General features: G+C 44.1%; 1 protein-coding gene across 2 annotated transcripts in view; it reads right to left on the reverse strand.

Moving 5' to 3' along the window:
- Window positions 1-2,132: 2,132 nt before the first annotated feature.
- The window catches only part of GRM8 (glutamate metabotropic receptor 8), a 1,729,433-nt gene continuing 1,709,450 nt past the window's right edge, over window positions 2,133-22,115 (reverse strand). For both annotated transcript variants that reach the window (XM_073573421.1, XM_073573422.1), the window contains one exon: window positions 2,133-2,658. In XM_073573421.1, coding sequence (XP_073429522.1) covers window positions 2,609-2,658 — 50 coding nt within the window. In that variant the 3' untranslated portion in view covers window positions 2,133-2,608. The remainder of the gene's footprint in view (window positions 2,659-22,115) is intronic.

A 22,115-nucleotide genomic window follows, 5' to 3' on the forward strand; every position in this document is an offset into this window, starting at 1 on the left:
CTAACAATGTACACAACTTTTGTTAAAAGGTGAAATACTTTGCATAAAACACAACCAGGTACACACCTGTGGCCTAAAGCTAAAAATAGAGACCATGACAAGATAGCCAACTTTGGTTGGCAAAGGTATATACTGTTGGTACAGAAGGTACACAAGTTTGGTTAGGGCACAAATCTTTCACACTCTGTCATCCTGCCAGTGTACTCTGCCTTGAGGTGACATAAAGTATAGTGCAAAATTGTCCCTCATTACTGAAACCGTCACAGAACTTCTAGTGGTAATGTCATGGTAATCTTGCAAGGTGGTTTCTTCAGAGGTGTCCTCAATGGAAATGGGTTCCTTGCGGATAACAAAATTGTGGAGTACCACGCACGCTTTGATCACCTCGTCCACAGTTTCTGTCTTGAGGTTGATCGCAGTCAATAGGACCCGCCATTTGGCTGTCAGAATACCAAAGGTACATTCAACCATTCTTCTTGCTCTTGTGAGGCGGTAATTAAAAATGCGTTTTGGTCTTGTTAATCCTCTGCTAGAGTACGGTTTCAAAAGGTGTTCTGACAGCTGGAAGGCTTCATCCCCTACACAGACAAATGGCATAGGTGGACCAGATGTTTGCGGCAGCGGTCTAGGTGGTGGGAACTGGAAGGTGTTTCCATACAGTTTACGCCCCATGGCAGACAGTTTGAAAACTTGAGAGTCATTGGAGCGGCCATAGGCCCCAATATCAACCGCAATAAATTTGTATTCCGCGTCAGCGATGGCCATGAGGACAATTGAAAAATATTTCTTGTAATTGAAATATTCCGATCCCGATCCAGCTGGCTTTACAATGCGGATATGTTTCCCGTCCACAGCGCCCAAGCAGTTTGGAAACTGACATATCTGTTGAAACTTGTCAGCAATTTCAATCCACCTCTCTGTTGTGGGCTCTGGTAAAAACTCTTCAGCTAAGGAGTCCCACAGTGCACGGCATGTGTACTTCACAATTCCAGATATGGTGGAAATCCCGAGTCTGTACTGGAAATGCAGTGACGAAAGGGATTCTCCAGTTGCAAGAAATCTGTGGGGAATTAACAAACAATAAATTAGTTTTAAATCACAGCATTACATACCAAAACTGACCTATAACACTTGGAGATACAAATTACCACCAACAAGATTGCAGTGAAAGTGTGCTCTGATGCGATCACATCCAATAAATGTGGCTTACCTTAAAGTCACCATCAGACGCTCTGCGGGTGAAACAGAGAAGCGGCAATAGTTGTCCGCTTTTCTTATGCGGTGTGCAATGCGCTCCACCAAGTAATCAAAATTCTCCATTTTCATCCTAACATATCCAAAAAATTTATCCGGGTTTCGTCGAAGGTCCATGCAGAGTGTAGAATAGACCCCACGCGTCATTCTCTTGGCTGTGATGGGGTGGATCCACAAAAGTCGTCTACGATGCCTGATGCGCTGCTGTCTCGCTCTCTCCTTCTCCAGAACAATCACCCTCAAACGATTTGCCTCCGCTATAAAATCCGCCAAATTCTTCAAAATATTTCCAATGACAACATCCATCTTCGCCAGTAACTTGCTCTTCTCTCCAACCTGCATTTTCTCCTCTACAACCTGTCAAAGAAGGGCTGTAGGAACATGCTATATATAGTTTTCCAGTAGCCAATCCCGTTCGGAAGGCCACAAGGGTCAATTTTAAAAACCGGATCCGGCGTAATCCGTCGAAAAACGGATAGAAAAACGGATGAACCGGATGAGACGGATCCGGTTTTGTCTGTCAAGAAAAAGACGGATCCGGCAGAAAACCGGATCCGGCACATCAGGTTTTACTAAACATTTGCCGGATCCGGCGTTCTTGCACGACGCCGGATCGCGCCTGACGCCGAAAACCTGATGTGTGAAAGTAGCCTTAGGCAAAACTATGTCCTTGTGATGAGCAGTTATTCATATTTTAATGAATCACATGATTTTATTTGTCTTGGCAGCAGTGATCTGGCACAGGTTCGATGATGCTGATCCAGTTAGAGATAAAACTGGCCTCCATCGGGCCTTTCTGCTATTTACGAACAGTCGCATCCCCTTCGACTGTAATCGTTATGCCCTGGTCAGAAATACAAAACAATATCAAAGTCTCGCCATTTGCAAAACATTCCTTTATTATTAGAAATATCTTTTGTATAAAAAATGTGCATGCGTAAACCATTGCAGTTATTAAACACAACCCAGGGCTTCAAGTCAATCAGCCAATACAATGCACAAACTCATCTCCTATACAGATAGAACAATATAGGACAGGAATGAAAGTTCTCACAAATCACAAAAAGTACTTACATTTATGGTGTAACATATGACAGACTTTTTTTTTCATAAAATGCAGTTTCATCTGTGAACAATAGCATTGACTCTGTTATCTCTTCTTGTGCACATTAACATTTTCCTTTCATGTGCTTTAGTTTAAAATATTTTGACACTTTCATTTGAAAAATAAATTCAGGCATTTTCCATAAATTATGTCTTTTATGTTTACTTGATCGGTTCAGAAAGTTTGCACTTTAGAATGTGATACATCCCAAAATTTGGTGTCAGATATCTGTTGATCATCCTTTGTGACTCAGGTGGCATGATTGCTGTAGCTGACATATGTGGTCTTTGTAGAAGAAGCTGTAAAAACAAAGATGCCAACAGATTAAAATGTTGTTCTGGTAAATGATCAAACATCACATTGTGGCTACTTAGATGATATGGTAGTGGTACTCTTGTTAGCTGTATTAATGCGGTGTCAATTGGTAACGGATTTTCCACATTCAATTTGTGTTTACCTCTTTACATAACCTTATTTTTGTTGAGCAGGCAAATTAATTCTTGCTAATACTGCAATTACTGTAGATGAATTTCCCACTCAACCTTACATTGCATTCAATAATTAAATAGTTCATTTAGCCTGCAAACAGAGATATTTCCATTTTCTGCTTGGGCTGTATGGTACATGAGATGTAGTGAAACAATAAACAGGTTTTCACTATTTACAAACTGTAACATGGCCAGTACATCTTAAAACAAAGAGAATCCATTAGGGCTTGTGTATTTTTTGGTACATGACAAAAGAAAATATAGCGGTCAGTTAATAACTAAATTTAAATTGGGATCATATTCAAGAAATACGAATCATACAGGTGCTTCTCACAAAATTAGAATATCATCAAAGTTTAGTTTATTTCAATTCTTCAATACAAAAAGTTAAAGTCATATATTAGATAGAGTCATTACAAACAGAGTGATTTATTTCAAGCGTTTATTTCTGTAAATGGTGATGATTATGGCTTGCAGCCAATTAAAACCCAAGTCATTATTTCAGTAAATTAGCAAAAAAAATACCTGCAAAGGCTTCCTAACCATTTAAAAAGGTCCCTTAGTCTTTTTCAGCAGGCTCCACAATCATGAGGAAGACTGCTGACTTGACAGATGTCCAGAAGGCAGTCATTGACACACTCCAAAACGAGGGTAAGCCACAAAAGGTCATTGCTAAAGAAGCTGGCTGTTCACAGAGTGCTGTATCCAAGCATATTAATGGAAAGTGGAGTGGAAGGAAAAATTGTGGTAGAAAAAGGTGCACAAGCAACCAAGATAACGGCAGCCGTGAAAGGATTGTTAAGAAAATGCCATTAAAAAATTTGGGGGAGATTCACAAGGAGTGGACTGCTGCTGGAGTCATTGCTTCAAGAGCCATCACATGCAGACATATCCAGGACATGGGCTACAAGTGTCACACTCCTTGTGTCAAGCCACTCATGCCCAATGGACAGTGCCAGAAGCATTTTACCTGGGCCAAGGAAAAAAAAACTGGACTGTTGCTCAGTGGTCCAAGGTGTTGTTTTCAGATGAAAGTAAATTTTGCATTTCATTTGGAAATCAAGGTCCCAGAGGCTGGAGGAAGAGTGGAGAGGCCACAATCCAAGCTGCTTGAGGTCTAGTGTGAAGATTCCACAATCAGTTATGGCTTGGGGAGTCATGTCATCTGCTGATGTAGGTCCACAGTGTTTTATCAAGACCAAAGTCAAGGCAGCTGCCTACAAGGAAATTTTAGAGCACTTCATGCTTCCCTCTACTGACAACCTTTTTTGGAGATGGAAATTTAATTCTCCAGCAGGACTAGGCATCTATCCACACTGCAAAAAGTACCAATATCTGGTTTAAAAACAACAGATTTACTGTGCTTGATTGGCCAGCAAACTCACCTCACCGGATTAAGGTAGAGAATTCCCAGAGAGGAAGATGAGAAACACCAGACCCAACAATGCAGACGAGCTGAAGGCTTCTATCAAAGCAACCTGGGCTTCTACAATACCTTAGCAGTGTGTGAGACAGTGACCGGCATTGTTGTAAATGGCCGGTGTCTGTCGCAGAGGAGAAGGTCCTCTGCGCTTTAAGCCTGAAATGTTGATCTGGGACCTGTAGTTCTACGAGCCTTGTTTTTGTTTATAAGGGGATGCGCTTACAGGGTTAGCCGGAGAACTGGACGGGACTGGCTAACCACACACACCTCCCACCTATGGGGGTGGCTTCAGCTACATAATATAACTGTGGTTTGGTCACATGGGTGGTGGGTTGGAAGGTCCTGCGGGTTTGGCCGTGGAACAAGTCATCATCCAGAACAGTGATTCCAGTTAGGCAGCTTCCCTAGAAGCCAGGACTGACAAGGAGTCAGTGTGTGGAGTGGAGCTCCATGAAGGTAACCTCAGACACTAGAAGCAATGGGACAAAACTGAATGGGAGGAGACAAAGATTAGATTTTAGAAAAAACTTTTTGACAGTTAGAGTGATCAATGAGTGGAACAGGCTGCCTAGAGAGGTGGTGAGTTCTCCTTCAATAGAAGTCTTCAAACAGGCTGGACAGACATCTGTCTGGGATAATTTAGCGAATCCTGCTTTGAGCAGGGGGTTGGACTAGATGGCCCAGGAGGTCCCTTCCAACTCTATGATTCTGTAATTCTATGATTCTATGACAAGGGGTTATAGTAAGGGCAGAAAAGTATCTGCTATTGGAACTGACTGGTGGTGCCTTATTATGTTCCGTTGATGTTAAGTAATGGACTATTCTTGGTACAACTTATGATGTCTAAATAAACCGAATAGACTGTTTCAGTGAGAAACTGTACCTGTGTGCCTTAATCCCATTGCCAAGCGAGTGTCCCCCAACACATACAGTGAGCACTGTCTTACAAATGTCACAGGCTGATCGCCTCCATGCCACGCCACATTGATGCAGTTATTGATGCAAAGGGAGCCCCAACTAAGTATTGAGTGCATTAACTGAGCATACATTTCAGTAGGCTTACATTTCATTTCAAGTTTTTGTTTCCTGTAATCTGTATACACATGTCAAAATTGTTGGTACCCCTCATTTAATGACAGAAAACCCACAATGGTGACATAAATAACTTGAATCTGACAAAAGTAATGATAAATCAAAAATCTATGAAAATAAACAAATGAAAGTCAGACATTGCTTTTCAACCATGCTTCCACATAATTTTTTTAAAAGTAAAACTCATGAAATAGGCCTGCACAGAAATGATGGTACCCATGAAAATAATGTGAAAAAAGGGACATACTAAATCAAGATGTGTACACTAGTTATCATTACAGGTGTCTACAATCTTGGAATCAGTGAGTGGGCCTGTAAGTAGGGCTACAGATACTCACTGTGCTGTTTGGAGACATGGTGTGTATCACACTCAACATGGACCAGAGGAAACAAAGGGAAGAGTTGTCTCAGGAGATTAAAAATAAATTTATAGACAAACATGTTAAAGGTAAACGTTATAAGACCATCTTCAAGCAGCTTGATGTTCCTGTTACTACAGTTGCACATATTATACAGAAGTTTAAGCTCCATGGGACTGTAGCCAACCTCCCTGCATGTGGAAGCAGGAAGAAAATTGATGACAAATCAAAGAGATGGATAATATGAATGGTAACAAAAGAAAAACTTCTAAACAGATTAAAGGTGAACTTCAAGCTCAAGGAACATCAGTGTCAGATTGCACCATCCATCATTGTATGAGCCAAAGTGGACTTCATTGGAGACAACCAAGGAGGACACCATTTTGAAAATAATCATAAAAAAGCCAGACTGGAATTTGCCAAACTACATGTTGACAAGCCACAAAGCTTCTGGGTGAATGTCCTATGGACAGATGAGACAAAAATGGAACTTTTGGCAAGGCACATCAGCTCTATGATCACAGATGGAAAAATGAAGCATATCAAGAAAAGAACACTGTCCTTACTGTGAAACATGGAGGAGGCTCTGTTATGTTCTGGGGCTGCTTTGCTCCTTCTAGCACAGGGTGTTTAGAATCTGTGCAAAGTACAATTAAATCTCATGACTTTCAAGGAATTCTAGAGAGAAATGTGCTGTGCTGCCCAGTGTCAGAAAACTTAGTCTCAGTTGCAGGTCATGGATCTTGCAAAAGGATAATGACCCAAAACACATAGCTAAAAACAACCAAGAATGGCTAAGAGGAAAACATTGGACTATTCTGAAGTGGCCTTCTATGAGCCCTGACCTAATTCCTATTGAGCATCTTTGGAAAGAGCTGAAACATTTGTAAAATGCAACCTTCAAATGCGAGACAACTAGAGCCGTTTGCTCTTGAGGAGTGGGTCAAAATACCTGTTGAGAGGTGCAGAAGTCTCATTGACAGTTACAGGAATCATTTGATTGCAGTGATTGCCTCATAAGGTTGTGCAACAAAATATTAACTTAAGGATACCATCATTTCTGTCCAGGCCTATTTCATGAGTTTTATTTTAAAAAAAAATTCTGTGGAAGCACGGTTGAAAATCAATGTCTGACTTTCACTTGTTCATTTTCATAGATTTTTGATTTATTATTACTTTTGTAAGATTCAAGTTATTTCTGTCACCATTGTGGATTTTCCTGTCATTAAACGAGGGGTTTCCATTACCTTTATCTAGTTTTCTTTGTCTAAACTTCTAGCGTACCTTTATGTATGCTACTTGTTTTGATGTTGTGCCTGTTACCCTTGTAACTATGGAAGGCCGGCCTCTACGTGGCTACACCAGGCTATGTTTGTGGTCCTGTGCTACAAATCACTAGCCTATCTTTATATCGATGTGGCTAACTGTGACTGCTTCAGGATATTTGCAGCTAACTGAGATTTTTTCTGACAAAGTATATGCCTCAGTGAAGAGGTTGAGGATGAAGAATGGTTTATAGGTGGCCGAATATGCTAACAACTGAGTGGGCCTATCATCTGTTAGTTAACCATAGTGACACACGGAGTAAAAAAAAGTTTATTACACTATGAGGAACTAAAGCAAGGTGATATGACTTGTGTAAATTTATCAAAATTGGACCCCGTTTGAAAAACACTGTTAACTCCTGTATGCAGCTTTTACGAGTTTCACCAATCAGCATCCCTGCCCAATAATCATATCCCGGTGGCCATGATTATCTTTTTTTTCACTTGTGATAAAAACAAAGCAACATAATGTACCCAGTAGGGATGAGAAAATGTGTTTAAGGAGAAATGATTTCTCCTTCAATTTTAAAAAAATGTGGATTCTCCAGAATCTAAATTCTGCATGAATTCAGCAAACTGGATGGCAAAAGGTTAAAAAAAGCTCAATTGTCTCGCCACCCAGGCAGTCCTCAGTCCGGTCCTCTGCACCTCTCTTATTAAGTTGCATGCACCCTTTTCAGCCTGCTTTACTCTGATCCATGGCTTCCTGTTCAGAGTAAGCTACTGACGCCACTGTGCATCATGTCTTTGCAGGACACTGGTTAGTTTTCTGTTACACATGTCATACCGTCGTTACATCACGCTATATACCACAATGACATAGCATGCATTGATATCAGAGTCCTAGCCAGATTGAAGAGAATGCACCCAATGGGGAAAGATATAAAGAAGAGGCACGGAGGACCACAGCAGTGGCTGAACAGGTAAGTGGTAAGTTATTAATTTATGTTTACATCTTACATTTATTATGCTTTGGGGTCTGATAGGATGCCAGATAATGATCATCAATCTTTCACCAAATAATGTTCCAAATTCAAATCTTGGCAGATTCAATAATCTCCACCCAGTAATCTCTAGTACTCGCTATGATTAAACTTCCATGTGGTCCTCTAAATTGATATTATTTGCCCGAATTTTATTGAGCCAGAAAATTGCAACCTTAAAAGTTTATTTGAGTTAGAGGCATTAAAAAAATGTGCACAGGTTTTATTGTATGTCATATGATAAAGATAGATATCTTATCCTCAGACGAAAAAATTAAAATATTCCAATTAAAAGTCTAAATAATAGGTCTTTAGACACCATTGACATATGTTTGTGTTAACCTTGCAATCGAAAGTTGCAATAAAGACTTAACAATTGATGACCTATCTGTAGGATGAGTTACCATGTGAATGGGAGATAAAACACAGCACCTGGCATCAGCCACTTGGCAATGTAAGGGGCCGCTGTTGTCTGAATAATACATTGTTTATATCTGGCTACTGCTGAAGCTGATTTCAGCTGATTAATGGCTGTGCCCAGTGTCAGATCCCACCAAACACATAATGACAACCTATCCTACATATGAGAGATAAACTACATTCCTCAGGAGTGGCCTCTATGTAATGCACAGAGAAGCTGTGTTACACCTTGTACATTACTCATATCTGGATGCTGCTGGGGTAGATTTCTACTGATCAGTTAATGTCCGGGTGCGCCACCAAACTCGTACTGATGACTAGAGATGAACGAATTTGTTCGGATTTTGTCCCAGAATCTGATTTTGATATATTCGAGCCATAGACTAACACTATTCAGCCTGAATGTTTGTCTTATGATTGGTTTCGAACATATTCAGCAATTTCTACTCCCATTGACTCTGATGACGTTCAGCTGTGCTCGACGAATATTACAAAATCAATATTCTATTCCGATTGTATTTGGAACCGAAACCGAACAAATTCGCTCATCTCTACTGATGACCAAACTGTTAAATCTGTGACTAAATCTCTATTGCTTTAGCCATTCTCTGACGTAGCAGTTTATAGCATGCTCAAAATAATAGTGTTTTTCAAATATGAGAGTGCTTGAGGTCCATGACTATGTCTTAGGCTAGTTTCACACTAGCATATGGAGGAGCTGTGGAGAGATGCACACTTCCTCCATGAAGCTCAGCCCCCTGCCGTGCCTCCTCTGTTCAGCTCCACCTCCGTTGGCATGCGGCCTGCATACCCTATCTTTAGCATTGGGTACGCAGGCCATGCCAATGTATGTGGATGCCTCCGCATGTGATGTTTTGACAGTGCGGTGCCTGCACCGAACGCAACCTGATGCATTTTGGTGCGGTCAGCAAGACAGGGGGCAGGGCTTCAGAGAGGAAGTCTGCATCCCTCCACAGCTCCTCCATACGCTAGTGTGAAACTAGCCTTATTCTGGTACAGATTTCCCTTCTACAGCCATGGAGAGTGTGATTTCCTTCTTCCTCCCTGTTACAGACCTTGTCTCTCCTCTTAATCTACCATTACATTACATTTGCCTCACTACACTTTGAGGCTTCCTCCCTCTGCACACTGATTTAATAAGTACAGTTTTTACCACTTCTTTCTACCATCTCTGACACTGAGAGAAAGAAAAAATACAAGAGACGGGGAGCAGAGGGAGCTGCCACAGTTAAGGACACTGTTCTGAATTGAGAAGCAGCAGCTCAACCAGCTATGTGAAGGATTTGTAAAACTTTACAACAGCAAAATGGTAGTAATTTCTAATGATAATTATTAGAAAGTTGATTAATTTGCACTTTGAATGCCAAGAACTAGAAAAAAAATCAGTGTAAAGCATTCCATAGCCTTACTTTTCTGAATGATAGTTTTTAGATCATTTTCATTAAAGAGTTGAGTACTTTGAAAACATACATATAATTTGCCATATAAATACGTAGTGTAACAAAAAAAGCAAATATAAAATGCATGAAAACATTACATTTTTTATTACATAGAACCACAGATTGTACTGAATGCTTCCCTCACTTGATGCATTTCTTGTTATTAAGCACAATTCCTTTAAATGAAATATCTATACTATTGTACAGGAAGCTGATTAGTTTTTTCTTTACAGTGCCTTGGTGATTGCATTTAGTGTCACATAGCGTCTTTCCGTGCAATATATTCTTGCTCATCTGTCACTGCTCTCGTCATGCTTTAAAAAAACATTAAAACATCTGCTTGCTGGAAGTCCCCATAGAAGTATCAGAACAGATTATAGGTTAATAAATAACTGTCTATTTTTATTATCTTTTTATCAGGTCATTTATAAAGTGCAAAGAGAAATTAGGCATCATGATAAATAAGTCAGAAAGAAATCAATAAATTAAATAAGGTTTAATACTAATTTCCTTTGCTGTTTAATGCATTCTGGCTACTGACAAACCTTTCCTACAGCAAAAGTTAATTGAGGGCTTCTCTCTAAACTAAAATGTAGCTGTTTGTTAACCTCTATAGCTGGAAGGGCTTCAAATTTAGTGCAAAGTTATTGATCTTACTATTGATTATATTTAAATTTTCCTTTAAAGCTGTATTTTCTCCCTCTTTTATTTCATGATTAGAAAAAAACTAATGTTTCCTAGTCCAAGGTTTTGGTACTGCCATAGCTTCTGATCATTGCAATTATAGAGGACGAATCAGAACATTATTGCAGACAAGCATATAATATACAGTATATGACTGGATTAGGAAGCAAAAGTAATAAAGTGTTGACTCCCATATAAAGCTTTAGTTAACCCCTTTCCCACAAAAAGTGTATACAGTGAAATAAATAATTATTTGATCCTTTGCTGATTTTGTAAGTTTGCCCACTGACAAAGATATGAACAGTCTATAATTTTAATGGTAGGTTAATTTTAACATTGAGAGATAGAATATCAAAAATCAAATCCAGAAAATCACGTTGTACAAATTATATAAATTTATTTGCATTTTGCAGTGAGAAATAAGTATTTGATCCCCTACCAACCATTAAGAGTTCTGGCTCCTGCAGATCAGTTAGACTCTCCTAATCAACTCATTACCTGCATTAAAGACAGCTGTCTTACATAGTCACCTTTATAAAAGACTGCTGTCCACAGACTCAATTAATCAGTCAGACACTAACCTCTACAACATGGGCAAGACCAAAGAGCTTTATAAGGATATCAGGGACAAGACCATAGACCTGCACAAAGCTGGAATATGCTACAAAACCAAACGTAAGGCGATGGATGAGAAGGAGACAACTGTTTGTGCAATGGTAAGAAAATGTATGGAGCATGGCAAAATCCATAGCTCATGCATTACTATGCAACGAAAGTGCAACAATACTACCCACAATATATAGTGATATCTGATTGAAATAGAACAAACACCTTATCATATACTTACATGTGTGAGGTCTGTGACATGTCCTTCCACCCGGATGCGTGTTTCATCCTCACTTCTTCAGGGGGTGTCTTATTGACACCTCTCCATTACTAAGCCGGGCTTAATGTCACCTAACAATAGAAAGGTGACATTAACTCCTTATGACCCCACTTTCCTCCCCAACAGGGCAAGTAGGAAGAACCTGACAAAGCTCCAGAATAGGTGCATCTAATAGATCCGCCTTTTATGGGTAGCTGCGGGCTGCTGGTTTTAGGCTGGGGGGCCAAGATCAATGGCCCCTTACCAGCCTGAGAATAGCAGCCCCCAGCTATGAATTTTGCTGGGTTGGTTCACAATCTGAGGGGGACCCCACATTGGGTTTTCATTCATTCTTCTCTCCTGCTCGCTGTTGCCGGCAGAGCAGGAGAGAAAAATGACAGCTGCGTTCAGCACCAGCCACCGGGGAACAGTGGCTTACAGTAGCGCTTCTTCCCCGGCAGCCATCCGTGAACACGGAGGACAGTGTGAACTGTTCTCCATGTTCATGTGTTTAGCACGTTTTGCGGACTGTGCACTACCACAAACACTGTCTCCGTGTTTTGCACACAGACCATGTGTCCATGAAAACACGCTGACATGTGCAGAGAACCATACATGTTAATGTGTCTACGTGTGTCAGTGTCTCCGGTATGTGACAAAACGCTCACTATACGTACCTGAGCCACTGACGTGTGAAACCGGCCTGAGTTGTCTGAGTAGTAGTCTGACCACGGGATAGGAGAATTGGCGTTCAGTGTATTAAGCCCTAGACCATGCTATATTTCTAAAGATAGCCAGGTTAGCAGAAGAGAGTACCCACTGACCCTCATGTATCACTGTTATGCACTCCAAAATGGTAGCAAACAAATCTTCACCTTGACGTGCAAAAAATAAGTCCACATACAGCACTGTTTGGCAAAAAATAAAAAAGTTACAGCTCTCAGAATATGGAGAAGAAAAAACTATTTTTTTTAAAAAAGCATTTTTAGTGTGTGATAGTAGTAAACATAAAAAAGATACAAAACTGGTATCTCTGTAATCATACTGACCCTAAAAATAAAGCTGCCTTATCAGTAATACCACATGGTGAACTGCGCAAAAATAAAAATAGGAATTATTTTTGTACTGCTGTCTATGTTCATTCTTCCTTCCAAAAATCAGACTAAGGCTCTGGTCAGATTCATCCTGCGTAGGGATGAGCGAAACGGGTCGAAAAATTTCAAAAGTCGCCGACTTTTGGCAAAGTCGGGTTTCATGAAACGAAACCCGACCCTAGGATGAGGTCGGCCACGAGGTCGGCGACTTACGCGCCAAAGTCGCGTTTCAAAAGTTTGTTTTGCGCTCTTTTTCAGCCAATCAGGATCCACGGACACTGTGGGCAACGTGATGACATAGGCACGGGTCACCACCATCTTTCAGAAGGGCATGCAAGTGATTGGCTTGCTTTGGTGGGCGTCACAGGGGGTATAAAAGGGCGTGCACGCCGACCGCCATCTTACTTCTGCCGATCTCAGTATAGGGAGAGGTTGCTGCTGATTCTGTAGGGAGAGCGTTAGGCAGGGAAGAAGACAAAAAAACTGCTTCTGCTGCTAGCGATTTGGCCTGCACAACACACCAGTCACTGTGTGTGCAGTGCAAGGGGAGGCTATATTGTGGTGTATCAGTGGTGTTGGTTGTTGGGCTGCCTTTTAAGGCTTCCTGACAGGTTGGCATTGCTGTTTACCCACTGCTCTGCAAACTGCTTTTTTAAAAGCAATCCAATCTCCCTTATCCTCTAGTCACTTTTGTCACAGCTGTGCCATCGAGTCTGTGACATAGCGCTCAGATATCAGTGGGCCTCACACAATCCAAAAGTGTCCAGTGTGAACAAGTGTCTGCAGAAATTCAAAATCTCCCTTATCCTCTAGTCACTTTTGTCACAGCTGTGCCATCGATCCTGTGACATAGCGCTCAGATATCAGTGGGCCTCACACAATCCAAAAGTGTCCAGTGTCCACAAGTGTCTGCAGAAATTCAAAATCTCCCTTATCCTCTCGTCACTTTTGTCACAGCTGTGCCATCGAGCCTGTGACATAGCGTTCAGATATCAGTGGGCCTCACACAATCCAAAAGTGTCCAGTGTCCACAAGTGTCTGCAGAAATTCAAAATCTCCCTTATCCTCTAGTCACTTTTGTCACAGCTGTGCCATCGAGCCTGTGACATAGCGCTCAGATATTCAGTGGGCCTCACACAATCCAAAAGTGTCCAGTGTCCACAAGTGTCTGCAGAAATTCAAAATCTCCCTTATCCTCTCGTCACTTTTGTCACAGCTGTGCCATCGAGCCTGTGACATAGCGCTCAGATATCAGTGGGCCTCACACAATCCAAAAGTGTCCAGTGTCCACAAGTGTCTGCAGAAATTCAAAATCTCCCTTATCCTCTCGTCACTTTTGTCACAGCTGTGCCATCGAGCCTGTGACATAGCGCTCAGATATCAGTGGGCCTCACACAATCCAAAAGTGTCCAGTGTCCACAAGTGTATGCAGAAATTCAAAATCTCCCTTATCCTCTGGTCACTTTTGTCACAGCTGTGCCATCGAGCCTGTGACATAGCGCTCAGATATCAGTGGGCCTCACACAATCCAAAAGTGTCCAGTGTCCACAAGTGTCTGCTGAAATTCAAAATCTCACTTATCCTCTAGTCACTTTGGTCACAGCTGTGCCATCGAGCCTGTCACATAGCGCTCAGATATTCATTGGGCCTCACACAATCCAAAAGTGTCCAGTGTCCACAAGTGTCTGCTGAAATTCAAAATCTCACTTATCCTCTAGTCACTTTGGTCACAGCTGTGCCATCGAGCCTGTCACATAGCGCTCAGATATTCATTGGGCCTCACACAATCCAAAAGTGTCCAGTGTCCACAAGTGTCTGCTGAAATTCAAAATCTCACTTATCCTCTAGTCACTTTGGTCACAGCTGTGCCATCGAGCCTGTCACATAGCTCTCAGATATTCATTGGGCCTCACACAATCCAAAAGTGTCCAATGTCCACAAGTGTCTGCTGAAATTCAAAATCTCACTTATCCTCTAGTCACTTTGGTCACAGCTGTGCCATCGAGCCTGTCACATAGCGCTCAGATATTCATTGGGCCTCACACAATCCAAAAGTGTCCAGTGTCCACAAGTGTCTGCTGAAATTCAAAATCTCACTTATCCTCTAGTCACTTTGGTCACAGCTGTGCCATCGAGCCTGTCACATAGCGCTCAGATATTCATTGGGCCTCACACAATCCAAAAGTGTCCAGTGTCCACAAGTGTCTGCTGAAATTCAAAATCTCACTTATCCTCTAGTCACTTTGGTCGCAGCTGTGCCATCGAGCCTGTCACATAGCGCTCAGATATTCATTGGGCCTCACACAATCCAAAAGTGTCCAGTGTCCACAAGTGTCTGCTGAAATTCAAAATCTCACTTATCCTCTAGTCACTTTGTTCACAGCTGTGCCATCGAGCCTGTCACATAGCGCTCAGATATTCATTGGGCCTCACACAATCCAAAAGTGTCCAGTGTCCACAAGTGTCTGCTGAAATTCAAAATCTCACTTATCCTCTAGTCACTTTGGTCACAGCTGTGCCATCGAGCCTGTCACATAGCGCTCAGATATTCATTGGGCCTCACACAATCCAAAAGTGTCCAGTGTCCACAAGTGTCTGCTGAAATTCAAAATCTCACTTATCCTCTAGTCACTTTGGTCGCAGCTGTGCCATCGAGCCTGTCACATAGCGCTCAGATATTCATTGGGCCTCACACAATCCAAAAGTGTCCAGTGTCCACAAGTGTCTGCTGAAATTCAAAATCTCACTTATCCTCTAGTCACTTTGTTCACAGCTGTGCCATCGAGCCTGTCACATAGCGCTCAGATATTCATTGGGCCTCACACAATCCAAAAGTGTCCAGTGTCCACAAGTGTCTGCTGAAATTCAAAATCTCACTTATCCTCTAGTCACTTTGGTCACAGCTGTGCCATCGAGCCAGTCACATAGCTCTCAGATATTCATTGGGCCTCACACAATCCAAAAGTGTCCAGTGTCCACAAGTGTCTGCTGAAATTCAAAATCTCACTTATCCTCTAGTCACTTTGGTCACAGCTGTGCCATCGAGCCTGTCACATAGCGCTCAGATATTCATTGGGCCTCACACAATCCAAAGTGTCCAGTGTCCACAAGTGTCTGCTGAAATTCAAAATCTCACTTATCCTCTAGTCACTTTGGTCACAGCTGTGCCATCGAGCCTGTCACATAGCGCTCAGATATTCATTGGGCCTCACACAATCCAAAAGTGTCCAGTGTCCACAAGTGTCTGCTGAAATTCAAAATCTCACTTATCCTCTAGTCACTTTGGTCACAGCTGTGCCATCGAGCCTGTCACATAGCGCTCAGATATTCATTGGGCCTCACACAATCCAAAAGTGTCCAGTGTCCACAAGTGTCTGCTGAAATTCAAAATCTCACTTATCCTCTAGTCACTTTGGTCACAGCTGTGCCATCGAGCCTGTCACATAGCGCTCAGATATTCATTGGGCCTCACACAATCCAAAAGTGTCCAGTGTCCACAAGTGTCTGCTGAAATTCAAAATCTCACTTATCCTCTAGTCACTTTGGTCACAGCTGTGCCATCGAGCCTGTCACATAGCGCTCAGATATTCATTGGGCTTCACACAATCCAAAAGTGTCCAGTGTCCACTAGTGTGAGCAGAAATTAAAAATCTCCCCTGTCCTATAGACACCTTGTACCTTGTTTTACATTACTATATAGTTTGTTGGATTTTGTCTACATTTTTACCAAAAATGAGGAAGGCTGGTGGAAGAGGCCGTGGAATTGGGCGGGGGTTGGCAGCTGGTAATGATGGTGTTGGTGGTGGATCTGATGGTAGTGGCAAGAGCAAAATAGGACCGAATGCAGGAGGTGTTGAGCCTGCGTCATCGTCTGGCTCCATAAGGCTTCGAAGGCTTAGTTTTCTAGGAGTTGGCAAACCGCTTTTAAAGCCAGAGCATCAGGAAAAAGTTTTGTCTTACATTGCTGACTCAGCCTCCAGCTCTATCGCCTCCTCTTCTTCAGTTGTAAAAAGTAAAAGCACTGAGTCGTCATTGGAGGCTCATGTTCATGAACCACACCTTTCCTTGTGTCCTTCACCCCAACCAAGATTGAAGGATGACGCAGGCCATACTACTGATTACTCCATGGAGCTGTTTTCACATACCATGCCTGGATTATCAAGTGAAATGGTGAATTACCCAGGCCAAGATGAATCTGACATGGAGTGCACTGATGCACAGCCGCTGATAGATGATTCTGCTGGTACATTCACTCAGAGCACTACATTGTCCTCGCAGTGTACAGAGCCAGATTCTGACCCTGATGAGACTCAGGTGCCCCTTCCCGCACACTATACCACCATACACGGTGACACAGAGGAAGGTGCACATGACATTGAAGAGGAGGTGATGGATGACCCAGGTGTTGACCCAGATTGGCATCCATTGGGGGAAGAGGGTGCCGCTGCCAATAGCTCAGAAGAGGAGGAGGAGCATCCGCCGCAGGCATCGACATCGCAACAGCTGTTATCTGGCAGGCATGGAGCAGTCCAAAAACGGGTTACAAAAAGCCGAAAAGTTGCTGGACTGCTTGGCCAGACGGTCAAAATAGCACAGCGTGCAAGGACGCAAAATGTCATACATAGTAGGAAGAGTGCAGTGTGGCACTTTTTTGAACAAAATCCTCATGATCAGGCCAAGGTTATCTGTAAGAACTGCGCAAAGACCTTTAGCCGAGGGAAAAATCTGAAAAATTTGAATACCAGTTGCATGCTTAGACATTTAACCAGCATGCACTTGCAAGCGTGGACACAACACCAAACCTCAAGTGCCACATGTGCAACTGATTACAACGAAGGTAGTCAGCAACGCTACATTGTTTCCCCCACTGTAAGCCCACCGGTTAGCACAGCAGCAAAAGTTGAGGTGTCGTTGCAAGGCCACAGCAGTCAGGGAATCCCACTGTTATATCAACGAAAGACTGATTCTAGGCCATCAGAAAGAACACCAACTCCATCACCATCATCAACCCTCTCTCAGTCCGCCCTGTCCACTGCTACTTCCACCATATGCAGCTCTCAAGTCCATCTCACCCTCCCAGACACTATGAGTAGGTCAAGAAAGTACTCAGTCTCTCATCCGCGTACACTGGGTTTGAACGCCCACATTGCCAAACTAATCTCGTTTGAGATGATGCCCTTTCGGTTGGTGGAAAGCGCAGCTTTCCGCGAACTCATGGCCTATGCAGTACCACGCTATGACCTACCCAGTCGCCACTTCTTCTCTCGCAAAGCCATCCCAGCCCTCCACCATCTTGTGAAAGACCGCATTGTCCATGCACTCAAGCAGTCAGTGAGCGGAAAGGTGCACCTCACAACTGATGCATGGTCCAGTCGGCATGGCCAGGGCCGTTACGTGTCCATCACTGCGCACTGGGTTAATGTGGTGGATGCAGGGTCCACAGGGGACAGCGGTGGTGGGACAGTGCTGCCTAGCCCACGGTATAGGAAACAGTTGGCTGTAGGCGTTCGACCCTCCTCCTCCTCCTCTTCCTCCTCCTCCAGAAGCGAAAGCTCGTCCACAGAGCGCAGTCGTACGAGCACTCCATCTGCAGCTCCCACTGTTGCACACGAGGTGTCCCCCTATCGAGCAGCTAGTGGAAAGCGTCAGCAGGCTGTGTTGCAGATGATGTGTTTGGGCGACAGACACACCGCCAAGGTGCTGGCCGAGTACTTTCAGCGACAAACTGAGTCATGGCTGGGCAGTGTACATCTTGAGGCAGGCAAGGTAGTTAGTGATAACGGGCATAATTTTGTGGCAGCCATAGCCCTTTCAAAACTCAGCCACATACCTTGCTTGGCTCACACCTTGAACCTGGTGGTGCAGTGCTTCCTCAAAAATTATCCGGAGTTAACAGCGCTGCTCCAGAAGGTGTGAAGACTGTGCGCGCACATCCGCCGGTCGCCTGTACACTCCATTCGTATGCAGAAGCTGCAGCGATTGCTCCACCTTCCCAACCACCGCCTCATTATCGACATTGCAACAAGGTGGAACTCCACCCTGCACATGGTGGAGCGGCTGTGCGAGCAGAGGCAGGCCATAATGCATTTGTGGGAGGATACACGGCCAGGCACTTTGAGAGCAGACATGGAGTTGACCGGTGTGCAGTGGTCGAAGCTGAAAGACCTCTGTAAAGTCCGTCAGTGTTTTGAGGAATGCACACGGCTGGTAAGTGCAGACGACGCCATCCTAAGCATGAGCATCCCACTTATGCGTCTGCTCATGCAAACTTTGACGCACCTTAAGGAGCAGGCTTCTGCAGCCAATGTTGATGAGGAGGAAGAGGAGGAGGGAATCCTTGATGACATTCAGCCATTGTCTGCTCAGGGACCTCTCCTGGACGAGGTGGAGGAAGAAGAGGAGGAGGAGGAGGAGGATGATGGGGATGATTACTTAGGGGAGGAGGATGCATCTCGTGGGGCAAGTGAAAATGTTGGCGTGGCAAGGTCTGGTACAGGGTTTGTGCGTGACTGGAGGGATGTGGATTTGCCAGAAAGTACTCCTCCAACCAGCACTCGCAGTGCATCATTGACACCGGGAACATTGGCCCACATGTCAGTTTATGCCTTGCAGATCCTAAAAAGGGACCCCCGCATTGCCAAAATGATGAACGATGACGACTACTGGTTGGCCAGCATCCTGGATCCACGCTATAAAGGCAAATTACAAAACATCATGCCACAGGAGAACCTTGACCTAATATTGGCTAATAAACAAGCAACTCTGGTAAATCGGTTGCTTGAGGCATTCCCAGCACACAGCAGCGGTGATGGTTCTCACACGAGCCGTACGGGCCGGGGTCAGCTTGGCAGAGGTGTTCGTGGTGCACACAGCAGAAGTGGCGTTGGAGACAGGGGTTTCATGACAATGTTGTGGACTGATTTTTCAAGTACCGCTCACACAACTGGTAATACTGCATCGATGGAAAGTGACAGGAGACAGCAGTTGTCAACTATGGTTACAAACTACTTTTCCTCCCATATCGATGTTCTCCCACACAGGTCATTCCCCTTTGACTATTGGGCCGCTAAACTGGACACCTGGCCTGAATTGGCACAATATGCCTTACAGGAGCTCGCTTGCCCAGCTGCAAGTGTGCTATCGGAAAGAGTCTTCAGTGCAGCTGGATCAATCCTGACAGAAAAAAGGACCCGTCTGTCAACCCAAAATGTGGATGATCTAACCTTCATTAAAATGAACCACGCATGGGATTCCAAGGATTTTGTCCCACCTTCCCCTGATGACACATAGGGTGACAGAAAAATGGCTTGCTTTGGTCCACCTCTTCCTGGGACTTGACCTATTTCACCTTTTGCATCAGCTGAATGTCCAACATCAACATATGCCACTTTCTAAAACTCCCTAACTGTGCTGCCTCCCCCCCCCAAGACCGGGGTCACCACCTAGCGCACGACACCGTGCGAGTGCCGTTGCCCTGGACAGGTGGGTAGGCCGACTCTTGGGCGCGGGCACTGGCACAGGGTCCCTCATAGTGCAATCAAGTGTCTCTGATGGTGGTGGTGCACACCCGCCGTCAGACACACCCCCGTACTATGAGGGGCCCAGTGCCAGTACCGACGCCCACGAGTGGGCACCCCTTGCTTGGGCAGGGCCCCAGCATTTGCAATCTTTACCTCTCCCTGCTCCTCCGCTGTGTAGTCTGGGCCGTCAAATCCATATTGTGCCTAACACTGTCTGAGCCTGCCTCCTGATGTATAGACATATATTTTGAATGTGTACGCTATCCATACATGTTATCTGGGGATACGGAACCCTTTCTCACCTTTGTGCAATAACGTGCAATCCATACTGGGCCTGACACCGTCTGAGCCTGCCTCCTGATGTATAGACATATATTTTGAATGTGTACGCTATCCATACATGTTATCTGGAGATACGGAACCCTTTCTCACCTTTGTGCAATCACGTGCAATCCATACTGGGCCTGACACCGTCTGAGCCTGCCTCCTGATGTATAGACATATATTTTGAATGTGTACGCTATCCATACATGTTATCTGGGTATACGGAACCCTTTCTCACCTTTGTGCAATCACGTGCAATCCATACTGGGCCTAACACCGTCTGAGCCTGCCTCCTGATGTATAGACATATATTTTGAATGTGTACGCTATCTATACATGTTATCTGGGGATACGGAACCCTTTCTCACCTTTGTGCAATAACGTGCAATCCATACTGGGCCTAACACCGTCTGAGCCTGCCTCCTGATGTATAGACATATATTTTGAATGTGTACGCTATCCATACATGTTATCTGGGGATACGGAACCCTTTCTCACCTTTGTGCAATCACGTGCAATCCATACTGGGCCTAACACTGTCTGAGCCTGCCTCCTGATGTATAGACATATATTTTGAATGTGTACGCTATCCATACATGTTATCTGGGGATACGGAACCCTTTCTCACCTTTGTGCAATCACGTGCAATCCATACTGGGCCTAACACCGTCTGAGCCTGCCTCCTGATGTATAGACATATCTTTTGAATGTGTACACTATGCTATCCATACATGTTATCCGGGGATACGGTACCCTTTCTCACCTTTGTGCAATCACGTGTAATCTATACTGGGCCTGAGAACGGTTGGCGAGCTGATAAGCAAGCTACAGCACCTGTGGTTTGCACACGTAAGTTTTTCATTTTTTCAGGAATGACGGTTAGGCCTAATTCCGGAACTGCGGTTGACCTGCACTTACTGGGAAATCATCGTTCGCGGGTAATAATTGTAATCACAGATCCCCATCACTAACGTTGTTCAGCGGGTTATCTGCACCTGTAAGGAACAAACGCTGGCCTTTTCAGTGTAGCGCACATGCAGCCACGGACATGTAAGGGCATGACACACCAGTTATTGGCCAATCTCATGTGCCAGAGCCTCACGTGTCCCTCTAGTAAGCCAGACACGGACCGCGGGGCATGACGGAGTCTCGTTCGTTAACGGAATTAAGCTTGCAATGTGTGCATCTGTTCTGTAGCTTGCATGGTTGAGGTTTCCCAGGTGGAGTCGAATTAAACCGTAGGCTCCACTCCTGGTGGTGCCCTTCTGGACATTCCTTTAAGGTTCAGCTTTGCAACCATACTGCCCACGCAAAACAAACACTTTGCCTTCATGAACGCTGTTTGGAGGGTCATGACTCATGGGAATAACGCCGCCCAATCAGTTAACCTGCTAGAGAGATCGTTCGTTGCTCCCAAGCATGACATCACACTCCCTAGGAGGAAGGTAATGCCACTGTGGCGACCGTACTCCTGGGGGCGACACAAGTGCACTGATGCCCAGCCACTGCTCGATGAATCTGCTGGTACATTGACCCAGACCACTACATTCCCCTCGCACGCTACACGGCCTGAATCTGACCCTGATGAAACTCAGGTTACCCTTCCCATATACAGTTCCATCTTACACGGTGACAAAGAGGAAGCTGCAGATGAATATGCAGGTTCGGCCCACCTGCCATCAGACACACCACCGTACTATCAGGGGCCCTGTGCCAGTG

Source organism: Dendrobates tinctorius, unplaced genomic scaffold, assembly GCF_039654945.1.
Source record: "Dendrobates tinctorius isolate UK_male_01 unplaced genomic scaffold, ASM3965494v1 ptg000035l, whole genome shotgun sequence".
Taxonomy (NCBI): Eukaryota; Metazoa; Chordata; class Amphibia; order Anura; family Dendrobatidae; genus Dendrobates; species Dendrobates tinctorius.